We start from the raw sequence: 17,894 nt of genomic DNA, 5'->3' as shown, positions 1-17,894 counted from the left end.
CCCAGGAAATGATCCTACAATTGCTCTCAGTTAAGCTGACCCTCAGAAAGCTCAGCTTAAGATCTAACTCAGAATGATCTCAGGAACAGGAAGAAGAGAAGCTGCAGGCTGCGGAAGGGTCCACTTAATCTGCTGTTGAGCCTGGTCGATGTATGCTCCCAAACACTTGCGCCAAGATCCTATGATCTTTCTTGATGGAAGCGAGTCTGCCTCTCTCGTTTGAGCTAAACAGGGTGATAGAAGGTGGTTGGGGGCAGATAGAAGGGTACTAATAGGAACCCACTTTTCTAGTTGATTTGACTCAGGGCCACTTCCTGGGATCCCTCCAGCATGGCTCTCTAGTCTGTTTTTGAGGTTAGGACAGTGCTATCTCCAAGGGGCTCTAAGATACCCAGTGAACTAGGGAATGGAGTTGAGATAATTAATTATAGTCAGAGTCAGCCTGCAAAAGAGGTAGAGAAAAAAGCAGAGAGTGAATTCTTAACAGTTCATTGAGAGCCAAGATCTCTGGGCCAATCATGGGAGAGACAAGGCTATTGGCTAGAGGACCTTGTGTGTTTATGAATTGTGGCTCACCTGGCTTCTAGAGGCTCCAGACTATTTCCAAGTTGTAGCTTCTAGCTTGTTTCTCCATGTTCCAACCAAATGAGCAGCTAGAAGAAGCTCTTCCTTGGTTTCTTTAAAATATGCAAGGTCCATCTCAAGTACTAATCTTTTAAAGCTGAGTTTCAGTCTCAGTATTGCTGCCTTAAAAATCTAAATCAGTCTAGCACCGTAGTATACGCCTGTAATCCTGGCATGTGTGAAGCAGAGGCATTAGGAGCAGGAGTTCAAGGAGAGCCTTGGCTACATAGAAAAATTTGAGCTCAGTCTTGGCTACATGAGCCTTAAAACAAAAAGCCTGATATGACACACGTGTAATCCAGCGTTCGGGAGCCAGAGGCATATGGATCTCTCCGAGTTTGAGGCCAGTTTTGTCTACGTGGTGAGTTCCACTCCAGCCAAGACTACTTAGCAAGATCTTGTCTCCAAAAAGGGGAGGTGGGGAGCAGGAGAGATGAGGTGGCTCTACAGTTCAAAGCACTTGCTGTTTGCTAGTCACGAGGACCCAAGTTCAGCGGCTAACACCCACATCCGGTGGGTCAGTCTCCTGGATGCCCTCTTCTGTTTTTTGTGGGCACCCACACCCATGACATACATTTAACATAACACACATTCATACACATAAATAAAAACAAATCTTTAAACATGAAAGGGAAAAAATGTCAGGTGTGGTAGTCCATGCTGTTAACCCCAGCATTTTGGGAGGCAGGTGGAGCTCTTTGAGTTCCAGGCTAGCCAGCATTGCACAGTGAGGTCCTGTCTTGAAAATAAGAAAAAAGAAAGAAAAGTGACTTATTTTACTTTCTATAAAGTGCATCTTTGATGCAGGGTGGCTAAGGCCCAGAGAAGGCAAAGAAGTTGGCCACACTTTTCAAACTAATGTAAGGCAGGTTCCATTCCTAGGAGTGAACGAAACGCTATTATTATTATTATTATTATTATTATTATTATTATTATTATTATTATTATTATTATTATTGGTTTTTTGAGACAGGGTTTCTCTGTATAGTTCTGGCTGTCCTCGAACTCAGAAATCTGCCTGCCTCTGTCTCCTAAGTGCTGGGATTAAAGGCATGCGCCACCACCGCCCGGCTTACTATTTTGCTTTTATTGTAGACGAGCAAGGTTTTAAATAAACCCTCTAACGAGGGATGGATCTACCACCTTATGAGGACTCTAGAAGACACTGAGGAGACAGTAGTTTAAAGGAGGGGTGCCCATCTTCTGGGGATTCTGGTGGTAGGAGTAACAACTGACACCTAAGCATGGAGACTTCCCCCAAGTTGGCTACCTTCTATTGCCTCCTACTTTGCTGAAGGTGACTCGAATTTCATTTGAGACCACGTCTGTGGGGACTTCTGTGAAGCCCAGGCTTCTAGGCAGGTTCAGGACTAGGGCAAAGATTAGGTCTCAATCTGATAGTGGCTCCACAAGCAAGCCAAGAGAGCCCCGGAAGGAATGCGTCAGCTCCGATATAGCCCCAAAAGAGAACAATGTCGGTCGACTTCCAGGAGATGGCGCTATAGGACAAAGAGGCCATCGGTGGGTGGGGCTTGAAAAGGTGGGTTGTGGGTGGGGGACACGAATGCCGCAGGCGTAGGAGGGTTGGGCTGTGGGCCTGAATGACTTACGGAGGGAGGGGCTAAATTGCTCCAACATAGCTGGGAGGGGAGGGGCCACGCGGATGTGGGCAGGGCTGAAACAGAGAGGCGGGCGGAGCGGTCCGCTCGTGATGCTCGGGCTTCACTACGCTGCGGGATTCTGAGAGTGTATCTGGTAATTCGAGGCTGTCATTCACGTACGCCATTCTCCCCCCGCCCCCCCAAAGGGAAGCCTGCAGGGGAATGGGTGGCGTTGAGGCCCTGGCTTTCAGCTGTTTTCCGCTCTGGGGTTTGAATTCTGGTGTATTGGTGTCTTGGGATTCAAACTACCCGTCCTAGCAAGATAGCTTAGTGGGTAAGGGCTTGCCTGAAATTTGATCCCGTCATCCACGTGTTGGAAAGAGAACCGACTCCTGCGAGTCGGTTTCTGTTCCAAACTACCAAATAAATAAATGTGAGGTGGGGTGGGGAGTCCCCCATCCTTTGCCAGCGCCCCTCTCCTAGCTTTCTCTCTCTCACTTTAAGACTTGTGTTCCATGGAGTTTAAGTCCCACAGTTTGGGTTTGTTGGATTTTTAGGCTCTCCCTCTTCCATCCTGAGAGCATCCCAGGCAGGGGATAGCCTGATTGCATACTGTGGGATCTGGGAGAGTCTAGGCTAGCAGTTAGGCACATCTGGTTGTATTGTGGGAGTCGTTTTAGTCTGTACTCCTGGGCAAAGGATCCGAGAAACAAATGGAGATGGGAACTAACTGGTGGCTCATTCTCTTGAGTGGACCTGTGGAGCCTGGGTGCCTTGAAAAGCCAGAGAATGCTTTTCCTCAAATTGTCCAGCTTTAGGCACACGCCGGGAAAGCAGGTGATCTCTAGTTGGCCAGGAAAGCTGTTATCCTCTGTCTACAGGGTAGCTCAAGCTCAGGACATAGAGATGAATAAGTTTGGAGCCTACCAAAATGGGGACAAGCTGAGGACAGGTCATCCTTCCTTTACAGTGACTTGAACTTAGTGCTCCAAGATCACTCCCTGCTGGGAGCCAAGACCCCTTTCTGCCTGAGAGCAAATGTCAGTTAAGTAAACAGCCTGAGTTCAGGAATACTTTATTGCGCTCCTGTCAGGGAGAAAATATTAATCAGATAAGCAACTCGAGCTGAGAAATGTTTTAATTGCCTTCTTGCTTGTGAGAAAATATTTAGATAAGTAATTTGGGCTAGGAATTCTTGTGGGCTTAGAGAACTCTACAATTAGGGTATGACCCTGGACCCTGACTGTCAGATGACCCTCCTGCCTGCTTGCCTTTATAACGGCAGCCTGAACAATAAAATTTAAGCACTAGATAAGACATTCAGACTGGTGCTTCTTCCTTGTGTCTCTTGTCTGTTGATTCTTTCGCCCCCTTCTCTAGGGTCTTGTCGAATCCCCACAGGCCGGAGCAACTCCCCACTTCCCTTAGATACTAAGGGAATCTAAGGTTGAGATTCTAAGGTTGAGAACCCACAATGATGGGTTGACTCTTTGGGGTCAAATGACTTTTTCACAGAGGTCCCCTAAGACATTAGAAAATACAGATATTCACACTACGATTCACAACGGTAGCAAAATTACAGTTATGAAGTAGCAGCAAAAATAATTTTATGGTTGGGGGTCATCACAACATGAGAAACTGTATCAATGGGTCTGAGCTACGGGGAGGCTGAGAACGACCTTAGTCTTAGAACCTCTTCTAAAAAAGGTCTTGAGAAAGAGAGGTGGAGCAAAGAGGTGGTCCAGTTGGTTAGTGTCAGCAGGAGGTGGGTAGACCTCTGAGAGGAAACTAGCTTTGTTTTGAACGAACTCATCCTCAGGAAGCCCAGGTTGAGATGGGCAGGAACTGGCCATAGGGGATTCTGAAGTGGACACAGACCTATTGGATGAAGGAGCACACGTCCTGTACAGTGTGTGTGTGTGTGTGTGTGTGTGTGTGTGTGTGTAAGTGTGCGTATCTTAGGGTTTCACTGCTGTGAACAGACACCATGAACAAGGCAACTCTTATAAGGTCCACATTTAATTGGGGCTGGCTTACAGGTTCAGAGGTTCAGTCCATTATTATCAAAGCAGGAAGTATGGCAGCATCCAGGCAGGCATGGTGCAGGAGGAGCTGAGAGTCTTGTTCTGGAGGCAGCTAGGCTCCCCTATGGTTAGGAGGAGGGTTGTTCACATTGCCCATCCCCACAGTGACACACTTCCTCCAACAAGGCCACACCTCCTAATAGTGCCACTCCTTGGACCAAGCATATTCAAACCACCCCAGTGTATTTGTCTAAGTGTGTATATGTATGAGTTTGTATGTGTGTGTATGTGAGTGTGTGTGTTGGGATGAGATGAGAATACTTTGTTTTCCTGTGTCTAGTGTAGCGCTTAGAGTGAGGGCAGAGGTACAGGTTACTTTGTAGTGTTTGCCCAACATACATAAAGCCCTGGGTTTCATCCCTAGCACCAAGTAAACCAGATGTGCCGGGGAAGACCTGCAACCCCAGCACTGGAGAGGTAAATACAGAAAAAGTTCAAGGTTGCCCTGCTGTACAGTGGTACATATATTTAATCCCAGAATTTAGGCGGCAAAGCTAGGTGGAGCTCTGTGGCTTTGAGGCCAGCCTGATCTACATAGCAAGTTCCAGGACAGCCAGGACTACATACTGAGACCCTGTCTCAAAACAAGACACAGTTAAGACTAAAAGAAATGTAGTGCAGATAAGAGTTTGAAGAAGTGCTGACTGATTCCCTGGGCCCTGCCTCTGTAACTATTATTCCCCACAACCCTGCTGTGGGTCCTGAGGTGGCACAATCCTGGAACTCCAGCCTCCTCAGAGAGATTCAGGCTCAGGGAGAGCTAGGATTCTTGGAGCAGAGTTGGGAATGGCAAGGAGTGAGCCTGCATGCAATTAGCGTTAATAAAGATGGGGAGGGCAATTCACCTGCACACTTGGCCTTTCTGCTCACAGCAGATGGAGTCTGTCCTTCGCCCAGAGTTACTTGGAATTCTTAGTCTGCACTGTCAGCTCTTTGTCAGAAAGACTGCCTTCCCGGAAAGCCGATGCACCAGGCTTCCCAGCTGGAGGGGTTAGCCATACAGAAATAGCAACGGTAACCCAGATGTTGCTACCCAACTGAAACCTGCTCCCACCCAGCCCAGATCCTGGGGCAGCCAGGGCAGTGTCTCCTCAGACAACCTCGATGTCTGAATGTAGTGTCGGCTCTCACTGTCTGGTGATACTATGCTTAAACTCACTGCTGCAGGTCAGGACAGTGGTCTAGCACTGAGGGCCAGGAAGCAAGCGCTTTGGGTTTGGGGCCTGGTTTGTGCAACAGACTGGCAAAGGTCAGACTTGGAGATCACAAACTGAAGTGAAGACTTTGTGGTTTTGACAATCTTTTTTTTTGTTTGTTTTTTTGTTTTTGTTTTTGTTTTTGTTTTTCGAGACAGGATTTCTCTGTGTAGTCCTGGCTGTCCTGTCCTGGAACTCACTCTGTAGACCAGGCTGGCCTCGAACTCAGAAATCCACCTGCCTCTGCCTCCCAAGTGCTGGGATTAAAGGGGTTTTGACAGTCTTGATTCTCTGTTGTATCTCTAGAGCCTAACTCAAAACATCAGTCAGATTTAACTGAAACCGTCTATCTTGGCAGAGACTAGGGTATCTTTGCCACAAAGGTCTTAAAATCTTTTGTCTTGCCCCAGGGTTTGGTTTTGCCCTCAGTGACTTCAGTCCTTTGCCTTATTCTGTCCTTCTGTCCTTCCAGGACAGAAACTTTTCTGACAGTTGCCGGGAGCTTCCTAAGTGCTCAGTAAAGATGACAAGGCAACCCAACTACCCTGAATAGGATACAGATGGAACTCAGTGAAGGGAATGGCTCTATCCTACAGCCTGAGGACCCATGTAGGTTAGCCCCAGTAACGTCCTTGGGTTTGTATTAGGAAAGTGTAGGGGAGGTCAGCAGGCAGGAACTCTCTAGAAGGACTTCCCTGAATACAGGCAGAACAGTATGATAAAGACCGCCAAGTAAGCTGTCTCTGTCCCCTAACATGAGATGTGTCTGAACCTCTGTTGTCTTATTAGTACTCAAGGGATACCATGAGGACATGACTTTTTCCCTGGGGCCTGGTCTCCCTTATCTGGGGATAGAAGGTGGGTGAAGGGGACTCACAGAGATTCTGGGGGAAAGAACTCAAACTAGAGATTCAGGCTGGGCATGTCCCATGGTTTATTAGCAACAATTTGTATGTTGGTCTTTCTCCTACAAACACAGCTCCTCAAGGACGGCTCCTGTGGCCTCTCTGGCCTGGCACTGAGGAGTAGGGCAGGCACTGGGATGAGAATGAATGTGCTGTACATCAGTGAGACAGGCAGATCCATCCCAGAGACCCACGGGGGGGGGGGGAGAGAGCAGAGGGGCAGGCAGAGCAGCATGTTTTGACTTGGCCGCTTACAACTTGTAGAAACCACAGCTTCATTATTTTTTCTTGTCACAACAAGCCTTCAAATGTGTATAACTCTAATAGCAGTGGGGCTTAATTAGCTTTCTTGGGAGCAGTATGCAGGGGCGGTGGGGTTATGCTAGTGGCAAATATATCTGACGATTTTTTTTTTCAAACTGCCTCTTTATAATGCAAGTGAAACATTTGCACACTGCGGCAGGAAAGGTTCCACAGGGCAAAACAGCCAGTGAATTCTATACTTTCTAGGTATATTCTTTTTCTTCTTCTTCCAGGAACCATGGCCAGCTGAAGACTAGAGTATGAAATTGAGTTTGTTCAGGCCAGCAGGGGGTGGGGGGAGTAAACCTGGGCAGGACAAGCATAAGGTCTCTTTGTAGACTCCTGCTTACTTGGGGAGCGCCTGATTCACTGTCTATTGGTGGTGCCAGTGAACTTCAGCCCGGAGGACAATCTTCTCTAGACTTCCCTGTCTCCTTTTCAGTTCTGTTTCCATTTCTCTCCCCCAGGGGAGAAGTTGCAGCTGGAATTGCATCTTATTGGGTGGTGTGACAAGCATCGGGAATGGAGGCAGAAATGGGGTTAGAGTCCTGGAGGTAAGCACGGACTCTCCCAGTCTCTTTGAAACAGCCACAAGTGTCTATGGCATACCCACATCCAAAATTGTCTTCAGCTGTTCTTTCTTTTTCCATTTTAAATTATTATTGTTTCTTTAAATATATTTCTTACATGTATGAGTATTTGCTTGAATATATGTCTAGACATCACATTCATGCAGTGCCCGAGGAGGCCAGAAGAGGGCGTTGGATCTCCTAGGCCTGGAGTTAGATTTTTGTTTTGTTTTGTTTTGTTTTTTAAACAAGCTTGTAGGTGGTCCTGGTGGTCCTGGAACTCGAAGAGATCCTTCTGACTGTGTCTTCTGAATGCTGAGTTTGAAAGCTTATTTTTGGTTTTGTTTTTTTTGTTTTTTGTTTGTTTGTTTGTTTTTGTTTTTCGAGACAGGGTTTCTCTGTGTAGCCCTGGCTGTCCTGGAACTCACTTTGTAGACCAGGCTGGCCTTGAACTCAGAAATCTGCCTGTCTCTGCCTCCCAAGTGCTGGGATTAAAAGCGTGCACCACCACCTCCTGGCTTTTGGTTTTGGTTTTAGTTCTTGGTTTTGTTTTTTGGAGACAGGGTTTCTCCGTGTAGCCATGGAACTCTATGTAGACCACATACATAGAGAGTATCCACCTGCCTCTGCCTCTCAAGTGTTAGGATTAAAGGATGTGCTGCCACCACCACCCAGATAAAGGCTCATTTTAAATCATTTTTCAATTAAAAAATTGATTCTTATAAGTATTCATTATCTGTATGGGTGTGTGTTTGTGCTGAGATATGTATACATGAGTGAGTTCAGGCCCGAGGAGGCCAGAGGCACTGGACCCCAAAGGTGCTCTTGAGCACACTGGCTGACAAGGGTGAAAGGTGCTTTTTCCACTGTGTGTGTTGTGCATACATGTGGGTGCGTTATGTGTGTGATGGTAAGAATCGTCTTCAGTCACCCTCCCAACCCATTTACAGAGGCAGGCTCTATCAGTCAAACCCAGCGCTTGACAATATGATTAGTTTTGCTAGCCAGTGTGTTCTGGGATCCCTGTTTCCACCTTTCCAGGCTGGAATCACAGGCAGGCCATCGCTCCCACCTGGCATTTATGTGGGCTGCCAGGGGTCTGAATGGAGGTCCTCAAGCTTCGTAGCAACCATTTTAACCTCTGAGCCATCTCCCCAGCCAAGCAGACCTTTCTTTTGTTTTTGTTTTTGAAACAGGGTTTCTTTGTGTAGCCCTGGCTGTCCTAGAACTCACTTTGTAGACCAGGCTGGCCTCGAACTCAGAAATCCGTCTGCCTCTGCTTCCCAAGTGCTAGGATTAAAGGCGCCACCACTGCCCAGCTCAAGCAGTCCTTTCTTATCCTCCTCCCTCACCTCTTATCTATTGCCTAGTCCTGTCTCCCTCTTTCTTTGGGTGTAGTAGGTAGGGGATTTCACATGGACTGATTGCTGTGTGAGTGTGGAGGGCTGAGGTTGACATTAGGTGTTGTTCTCAGTTGTTCTCTACCTTGTTTTATTTGAGACAGGATGTCTCACTGTACCTGGAATAGCTCAGCTATTTGGCTATGAATTCCATGGATTCTTATTTATGGTATTACAAGTTTCACCCCCATGCCCAGGTTTTTACATGCTGGAGATCCAAACTCAGGCTCTCATGCTCGTGTGGCAAGCTTTTGACTGACCAAGCCACCTCCCCAGCCCCGTCTCCTTTTCCTACCTGCAAAGTTTCTTCTTTACCTGTATGCTTTTTAAATGTGTCTGGGTGCACCACAGGTCTCTACAGCTGATCATGTGTGCCCGATGCCCAAGGGGGCCAGAAGACAGTGTCAGATCTTCTGGAAGTGAAATTACAGGTAGATTTGAACTAACATGTGGGTGGTGGGAATTGAACTTGGATCGCTCTGGAACGTGGTTCTCAACCTTCCTAACCTAATGTGGAGACCCTTTAATACAGTTCCTCATGCTGTGGTGATTCCCCCAACCATAAAACCATTGTTGCTGCTACTTCATAACTGTAATTCTGCTACTGTTATGAATCATAATGCAGATATTTTTGGAGATGAAGTTTTCCCAGAGAGATGCTGACCCACAGGTTGAGAAATGCTGCTCTGGAAGAACAGCCAGTGCTCTTCCATCATCTCCTCAGCAAAGCTCTTGTACAGCTCAGGCAGGCTTTTAATTTTTCCTGTCTCAGTGTACAGGCTGAAGAAGTCAACACATGCATGTCCAACCATCTCTTCCTTTTGGGTGTGGGAAGAAGATACATTCAGCCAGAGAGGCTTAGGGGCCTGGAGAATTGCAGAGTCTTCAAGTCCATGCTGTCCCTGGGGGGACAGCGCTCGGCCCCCAGGGAAATGCTACCAGATACATCACACAGCTCTTCTACAGTCAACGTGAATTCTCTGGCGTGAAGACTTCACTAGCACCCACTCCACGAGGAAACACTGACTGCAGTCCGTGTTCTTTTTGGTTCCTATCAGGTCAGCAGTAGTCAGTCAACTAACAATGGTAAGTTGGGAGTGAAGTCAAAGGTCTTCCTGAGGGGTTTTAAAAGCCTACTTCATAGTAGAACTTCTAGAAAATGCAGGTGAGAAATGCTGAGAGCGGCATGGAAAACCAAGTCCAGGGATCAGTCGTAAAGGTCTGCTTAAGGCCGCCCAGGCAAACAAGTCAGATAAGATTTTTTTTTAAATTTAGGGCTTTATGGCACTATTTTATTTATTTATTTATTTATTTGTTTATTTAAGATTTATTTGTTTTATGTAAGCTCACTGTAGCTGTCTTCAGACACACCAGAAGAGGGCATCGGATCCCATGATGGTTGTGAGCCACCATGTGGTTGCTGGGAATTGAACTCAGGACCTCTGGAAGAGCAGTCAGTGCTCTTAACCACTGAGCCATCTCTCCAGCTCCAGATAAGATTTTTCTGTTAAGAAGTCTAGCTGAGTCAAGAGCCCTAGACTAGCAGGGGTGAGTTCTGCCCCATGGTCAGTAGCTGTCCTTGAGATGAAAGATAGGGGTGGAACTGGGATGAAAGATGAGCTCCAGGGAGTGCTCCTCAGAGGGACCGGAACTGTTTGACTTTGAGAGAGGAAGGGCACCACTAACCTACACTTCCAGGTCCTCCTGGGTCCACTGTGCATGCCCTTTGTCACCAAGGTAGCAAAGACCCTAGAGGTCTATTTGCAACCAAGAATCTACCCTGAGGAGAACAGCTCTCCAAACCTACTGGCTGGGTAAGGCTAATTACTCCCCCAGGAACTGGGGACATGTTGACTTGAATCTATGGAAAGCCACAACTTTTGTGATTTCTACAGAAACAAACAAACAAACAAACAAACAAACTAACTAACTAACGTGCTCTTCCCCTTCCACCAGTCCCAACCCACGTGTTGTAGAAGCCTATCCTCTGAACACAATAGCTATCACCATCTTCAACAGAAGCAGGTATGACTCTTCACCAGAGCCCCTCAAGACTGTGCCTGTTGACATTCCTTCATAGTGGCAGGCCGGGACCCTCACAGAGATCACGGGCATTCCCTTTTGTACCTCCTGGTACGCTGTTTGCAATTCTGTTCTAATTGCATGTGGCTTGTGGTCTTGGGAAGCATATAAATGTACAAAGGATGGAAGGTTATCTGGAGGTGGGGACAAGGGAGACTCCATCCATGCATTTGTGTCGAAGCTGCCATTCACGTTGGGTGTGACACTTTTCAGTGATAGGGAGCTCCATGCTCTGCATGTGAGTCCGATAATCTCATTGGTTTGCCAACTTAGATCTTGGAGGAATTACTTTGTCTGGTTTTGCTGCCCTATCTGCAGTGAGATGTTTTTTAATCTCCAGGCAGAGGTCTTGAGATGTCTCACTAGCTGGTATTGGGGAAGTGAAAGCAGTCTAGTATGGGACGGTCTGATCAGCCCAGAGTGCGTGTGTGTCACCAATCCCCAAGACAGCAAATGGCAGCATTATCTGTGTGTGCTGAACTCATTCTTGTGTATCACTCCCACCAGTGACTTCGCCCTCACAGCCTCACAGGACCTGTTAATACCACAACTTTGCACACTGGAAACTAGGTGAGTCCAAGGTCCCACTGGGAGTAGCTGCTTCGAGATACTGAACCATATGTTACCTGTTCATATCTAGTCACCGGACATTAAACAAAGACACTCTTCAGCACATCAAGGACAGCACAGGGCAAGCTCTCCTCCCTCAGTTCCAGACAGGCTAGGGAGTTTAACCAGAAGCACAGCAGACATTTCAGAAAACAGAAGCGGGGGGGGGGGGGGGCTCTGCATTCCTTCTCCTTCTTACCTGCCCCAACCCAGAGTCTAGGGAAAAGCAGCTTTGGATGCTTGGTGGAAGCATCTGACAGTCTTTCCTGTACAGACAGCACTGGTCTGTCCATGGATGTTCACCTGGATTATCCCAAGTCAAGTTAGAAATTTTTGTCCATTTTTGTTTTTTAAGACAGGGTTTCTCTGTGTAGCCCTGGCTGTCCTGGAACTCAACTCTGTAGACCAGGCTGGCCTTGAACTCTGCCTCTGCCTCCCAAGTGCTGGGATTAAAGGTGTGCACCACCACCACCACCAACACCAACACTACCACCACCACACAACAGGTTAGAACTTCTGTTATTTAATATATTCTTCAGTATTAAGAAAATGAAATGGATTTCTAAAATGCACTCAAGTTACTTAAGCCTTCCTACATAACCATGATTTATAAAGTCACAAATGGTTTAGAATATGTATGTATGGATTTTAGATTATTATGGATTAGAATATGTATGGATTTTACAGATGTCCTTTCTCAGGAACACATCTGAGGACTGTGTAAGAAGCCAGGAGGCTTTTATGCCTGTCTCTACCAGGCCAGCCTCCCATTCAGGCTACTTAAAGGAAGGTCCTTCCTACTAGTTCCCTTGGACAGAAGGCGACACTGGCCCTACGAAGTACTGAATTGGTTGCCTGGCCTTTCTTCTGTTCCTTCCTCCCTTCAAATGAGGAAGGGGAAATTCAGTAAGCTCTCAGGCTAATGAGGGGGAACTCACAACCCTCTGGACAGTCCGAGGGCCACAGAAGGTCACTAATAACTTTTCTTCCCTGGCCCAAGTTTCGCCAGAGTCTGTACACCCTCTCTCCCTTGGGTGCTTCCTGAGACCCTGGATCCATGGAACTCCGCCTCAGTATGAATCCCAGATGATTCCACTGCTATTTGGATGGTTTTCCCACAGCAATATCCAGCCCCTGATGGTCTAGCCCCAACATCTTCTGTCTCCTATGACTTTACACCTCTGAGCAGACTTCCCACTCATCTGCATCCTACCAGCCACTCTCTGGTAACCTCTCACCAAGACCTGTTCTATGCTTGCTACATATGTTCTACCCACCAGGCCAGCCTCTTGCTACATCCTACAGTAGCTTGCCCTGGAACTTGGTAAATAGACAAGCCTGAAGTCTCACATAGATCCTCCTGCCTCTGCTCCCAAGCACTGGAAAGAAAGGTGTGCACCACAATGTATGGTCCTTATGGGTAGAAAGTATCAGACTTCAGGCGTGGACTCTATAGCGCTATGCCACCGTGTCACATTTTCCACCTTTCTTTCCCTTGTTTTTCTTTTTTTTCCTTTCCCTTCCTCCCTTTCTCTTTCTTTCTTCTCCCTTTTTAAAAACATGTTATTTATTTATGTATTTATTTATGTTTATTTATTTGAAGCAGAGTTTCTCTGTGTACCCTTGGCTGTCCTGGAACTCACTCTGTAGACCAGGCTGGCACTGAACTCAGATCTGCCTGCTTCTGCCTCCCAGATGCTGATAAAAGGTGTATGCCACAGCCCAGCTACTATTTTCAATTATGCATATGTGTGTGTGTCTGCACATGTGAGTGCTGGTGTTTTTAAGGCTAGAGGTATAGAATCCCTCTGGAGCTCAAATTACAGATAGTTGTAAGCCCAACGTGGTTGGTAGAAACCCTAATCAGGTCCTTTGCAAGAGTAGCATACATTTTTCCCCCTTTCTTTCTTCTTCCTTTCTTTCTTTTTTATTTTGGTTTTTCGAGAGAGAATTTCTCTGTGTAGTTTGGCTGTCCTGGAACTTGCTCTGTAGACCACCCTGGCCTTGAACTCAGAGATCCACCTGCCTTTGCCTCTCAACTGCTGGGATTAAAGGCGTGTGCCACCAAGTCCGGCTGCAATATACCTTCTTAACTGCTAAGTCATCTCTCTAGACCATCTTTTGTTTGTTTGTTTGTTTGTTTTTTCCAGAGCTGAGGACCAAGGACCGAACCCAGGGTCTTGTGCTTGCTAGGCAAGCGCTCTTCCACTGAGCTAAATCCCCAATCCCTATACCATCTTTTAAGGGAAGACATTTTTATCTGTGATTGTGTATAGCTGAGGGTATGGGAGGGTGTGGAGAGCAGAGGAAAACGTGTGGAAGTTGGTTCTCTCCTTTCACCATGTGGGCTCCTAACTCATATCGTCAAACTTGGAGCAAGCATTGATCCCTCTTGCCTATTGATCCTTCTTGCCGGCCGGTTTCTTTTTCTTTTAAAAAGGTTTGGTGTAGGCTGACCTCGAACTCACCATGTACCTGAGGATGCCCTTGATTTTCTTGCCTCAGTCTGCTAAGGACTGGCATTACATACGTAGGCCACCACTCCCGGCTCTTAGGTCGCTTCTTAGGTCTAGTGAACCTCCAAAGTGGTCCAGCAGAACGCAGCCACCCGAGGCAGCCGGTCTTCATTCAACACCCGCCGGCCGCGTTGGTCGCGGAGGGCGCATGCGCGGGTTCCGGAGGCTTTTTCCCGGCGACCCCGAGGCTGGTGCGTGGACACGAGTCTTCGCGGGCTCGCGTGAGCGCGCGCGGGGAGGGGGGGCGTGTGCAGGACAGGGGCGCGCGCGGCGCGCATGCGCAGCATCAGTCGGCTGTGCGAGCCGAGCTGGGAGATGGCGGCAGCTGCGGTGGAGCGGAGAGTGTGAGCGCCGCCCGGGAGCCGCCGGCCCGGGCGCAGTGCGACCCCGACCCCGCCCGCCCGCTTGCCCACCATGGGCAATGAGGCCAGCCTGGAGGGCGGCGCGGGCGAAGGGCCGCTGCCGCCCGGAGGCTCTGGTCTGGGTCCGGGCCCCGGAGCAGGGAAGCCGCCTTCAGCACTAGCTGGTGGCGGACAGCTCCCCGTGGCTGGCGCTGCGCGAGCGGCGGGACCCCCGACCCCTGGTCTCGGTCCGGTCCCCGGCCCTGGCCCCGGCCCTGGCCCGGGCAGGTAAGAGCGCGCGTCTGGTCGCCTTGGGGGCAGGGAGCTGTGGTCCGAATCTGGGGCCGGGGCCTGGAATCCCAGGATCTAGTGGACAGCAGGTTCGGGTCTCCCTGCACTGCGAATCCTGCCAGATTGGCGTGAGCTGGGTGGTCGAGGTGCGCGACCCTAGGTGTCCAGCCGCCCCGCCTTGACAGGACAGGATGGTGAGTACAGGGTTAGTCAGGGCCTGCAGACCGTGACTTCGTCACAATCCCCCAATTCTCTTCCCCATAGCGCAGGGGCCCAGCCGCTTAGGAGGGGCTTATGTAACCTTAGCCTGGTCCCTCTGCACAGGAGAGCAATGGGATGGAAGACATCCTCCCTGTCTGCCAGCATCTGCATATGTCCATTGTGTTGGGTCGAGAAAGAGCACAATGGGAGTGGCTGTCAGGGAAGATAAGTGTCACTGCTAGGGATATGGAAAGATGGGAATAGTTGAGCCATGAACTTGGTCTTTTGCTTTCCTCAAGCATTTTGTGACTGTCACTGTCTTTGAGGAAAGGTAAATTGCCCACTGGATACTATCAGGCCCGATAATACTCACAGTCATGTGCTTTCGTCAAGGGTTTGTGAACACTTTCAGGTGAAGCCAAAAAACGCTATTGAATTACCTCCCACCAGATATGAACTCATGGCTTAATGATTTAGCTCAACACTTCCAGCCAGTGGGGGGAAAAAAAAAGCCAAAAGCCACATAGAATGGTTTAAACCGAATAGATCTGGCCAAATATTTTGGGCCCAGCTTTTTTTTTTTTTTTTTATTTTTTGCCAAACCTAGATTCTGCAAAAACAAGTTGCACCGAAAGCAGAGGATGTGAATGTTGATCTGTGTCAGCCGACTCAAGACTACCAAGAGATGACAGAGTAAAACGGAAGATGTTATTTTTACACCAGTTGGGCCTGGGGAGTAGCATCCCCCTTGGGGAGGTGCTTCTATCTCCATTCGAAGTGCCAATATCTATGTTGCTTTGCCTTTTCTGGTACACAAAAACTCCAAGGAAGAATAACGTTTGCTTTTTCAGATGCCCAACTATACCCCCTGTGTTTATTTCTTCAGAAGTCTTTTCTTAGACAACTCAGTGATGAAGAGATTATCAGTAGCCTGAAACCGTCTCAAACAAGCCAGCCCACGAATGTGCCTTTTAGAGGTGAAATTTACCTGTTTTACATTTGCTATAACAGTTGAGCAGCACACAGCTCTTAGCCCTGGAAACACTGCCCATCTTGCTGTGTGTTGAGTTGCTTGTTTGGGTTTTAGCTTGAGAAAGAGGCTCACCAAGCTTCAGTCCTCTCCCTCCAAGGAAAAGCTACAGCTGAATGGAAAAACACCTTGTTATTTGGGGAATTTACCATGTCCCTTCTGGTTAACCAAACCTGCTTCCCTACCAGCTGTTTATCAGACATTGCAGAGGCAAGCATATGGAATTTGGGGAAGACCTGGCAGCCTAGAGGGACAGGAAAGAGGCTACTGAAAACTGCCCACACACCTCTGTGTTCCATTTCTGTTCTACCTATAAATCCTGCTACAGCGCAGACCTAGCCACTGCCATGCATGCAGAGACCATGGGCTGGTGCTGGATTTAGCAGTCACAACCCATCTTGCCAGCTGTGGGCAGGGCTCACACACGGGCCTGTGTTCCCGAGGTCTTTCAGTTTTGAGGCTCAGGAGGTGAGCTGGTGGTTTGTCAGTAGCACTGAAGACTGAGGACCCTGGGGGGGGGGGTAGAACTCACTCTTCCAGCTTCTAGTCAGTTTATCACAGCATCTCAACTAAGCAGACAGCCACTTCTGTCTGTCTGTCTCTCCCTCAGAGCTGGAATGGCTTCTAGTTCCTCTCACCAGTGCATCTCAGGTGCCTGATACCAAATTTAGCATGTTCTGTTCTGAGATGCCGATGAACAGATTGGTCCATTGATGGAGAAAAAGCCCCATGGCATGTGCCTCCAGGCATTCAGCAGAGTACTGCACAGGGGTAGGTTTGTTTCTAACAAGATCTTGAATTTTATAGCAGCCAGAAACCTTATAGCATTGGGGAAGGGGCCAAAAGAAGATGTGATTAATTTTCTAACCCCACAGGGGAACAGAAGTGAGGTTCCTGGGGAGTGGAATCCTGATTCTCTCCGATTGCCACACCACCTCCTGTCACCTCATGCTGAGCTGCCTTAGGCTCTGTGAGGGGGCAGCTTCAGCGTTCAAGACTAAAGAGCCTGACTTGATCAGTAAGCATAGGTGCTGCCACACCCATAGTGATGTCTCTGGGCATCCAGGAATGATGGCAGAGCTTTGGGCACTGTAGAGCTCCACAAAGATGGAGTTTCTGTTTCTGGCTCACCTCATATAGGTATGTCAGCTCTGCGTTTCCCATGGAGACAGATCGGAGGAGAGCTGAGCTCTGTCTTAAACTCTGCTTTCTAAGCTAAGTGGCTTGGTAGGAGCTGCATCCTGTTAAAGGAACAAGCTTCATTCATTCATTCACTCACTCACTCACTCACTCACTCACTCACTCACTTATAGAGATGTATCAATGTGCAACAAGGGCACCAGATGATGCAGTTTTACCTGTACATGTACCCATGACATACCACCAGGTTAAGGCCAGATCTGGTAAGTACCTGAGAAAGTACTCAAAGAAGCTGGGAGGTAGTACAGTGGCAGAGTGCTTAGTCAGCACCTATAAGGCCCTGGGTTCAAGTCCCAATACCACTACAAAACAGAAAAAAACCCCTGCTTATTGGGTACTAGAGAGATGGTTAAACAGTTAAGAGCACTGACTACTTCTTTTTAGAGGACCTGGGTTCAATTCCTGACATCCACATGTTGGGTGACAGCCATCCATAACTTCAGTTCCAGGGGATCTGACACTCTCTTCTGGCCTCTATGGACACCAGGCATACATGATGCATAGACATACATGCAAGCAACACACCCATACATATAAAAATAAAATGTAAAAAAATTATGCAAAACAAGGAAGGAGAGATGGTTCAGTGGTTAAGAGAGCTTGCTACACAATCCTGAGGACCTGAGTTCAAATTCAGCATCTTATATGGGCAAAACTGCAACCCCAGCACTGAGAGGTTGGGGACAAGAGGATCACTAAGATTTGCTGGCTTCTAACCTCTCTGAAAAGAAGAGAGCCCCAGTTTCAAAAGATGTGAGTGGAGAGTGTTAAAGAGGTCCCTCGGGGCCTTCCTTTGGCATCTCCCTGTGTGGACACAGGTGAACACGCCCCTCCCCCAACTGTGCACATACATTTAGGCACATTCACACACAACTAAATAAATCCAAACTACTTTAAAATTGCACAAATGGTCACATAAATCAGTGGCGTCCTATCTCTCCT

General features: G+C 48.0%; 1 protein-coding gene and 1 long non-coding RNA gene across 3 annotated transcripts in view; both read left to right on the top strand.

The window, feature by feature from the left end:
* Window positions 1–9,627: 9,627 nt before the first annotated feature.
* LOC143435384 (uncharacterized) lies at window positions 9,628–11,339 on the top strand. The gene is made up of 3 exons (XR_013105622.1): window positions 9,628–9,768; window positions 10,639–10,707; window positions 11,272–11,339. It is a non-coding gene; the product is annotated as an uncharacterized LOC143435384 (long non-coding RNA).
* A 2,880-nt stretch (window positions 11,340–14,219) lies between these two features.
* Bsn (bassoon presynaptic cytomatrix protein) overlaps window positions 14,220–17,894 on the top strand; it is a 90,235-nt gene continuing 86,560 nt past the window's right edge. For both annotated transcript variants that reach the window (XM_034484396.2, XM_076917588.1), the window contains exon 1: window positions 14,220–14,518. In XM_034484396.2, coding sequence (XP_034340287.1) covers window positions 14,304–14,518 — 215 coding nt within the window. In that variant the 5' untranslated portion in view covers window positions 14,220–14,303. The remainder of the gene's footprint in view (window positions 14,519–17,894) is intronic.

Source organism: Arvicanthis niloticus, chromosome 21, assembly GCF_011762505.2.
Source record: "Arvicanthis niloticus isolate mArvNil1 chromosome 21, mArvNil1.pat.X, whole genome shotgun sequence".
NCBI lineage: Eukaryota > Metazoa > Chordata > Mammalia > Rodentia > Muridae > Arvicanthis > Arvicanthis niloticus.
Note: the sequence above shows the minus strand (reverse complement) of the source record. Positions and strands in the feature narration are given on the sequence as shown.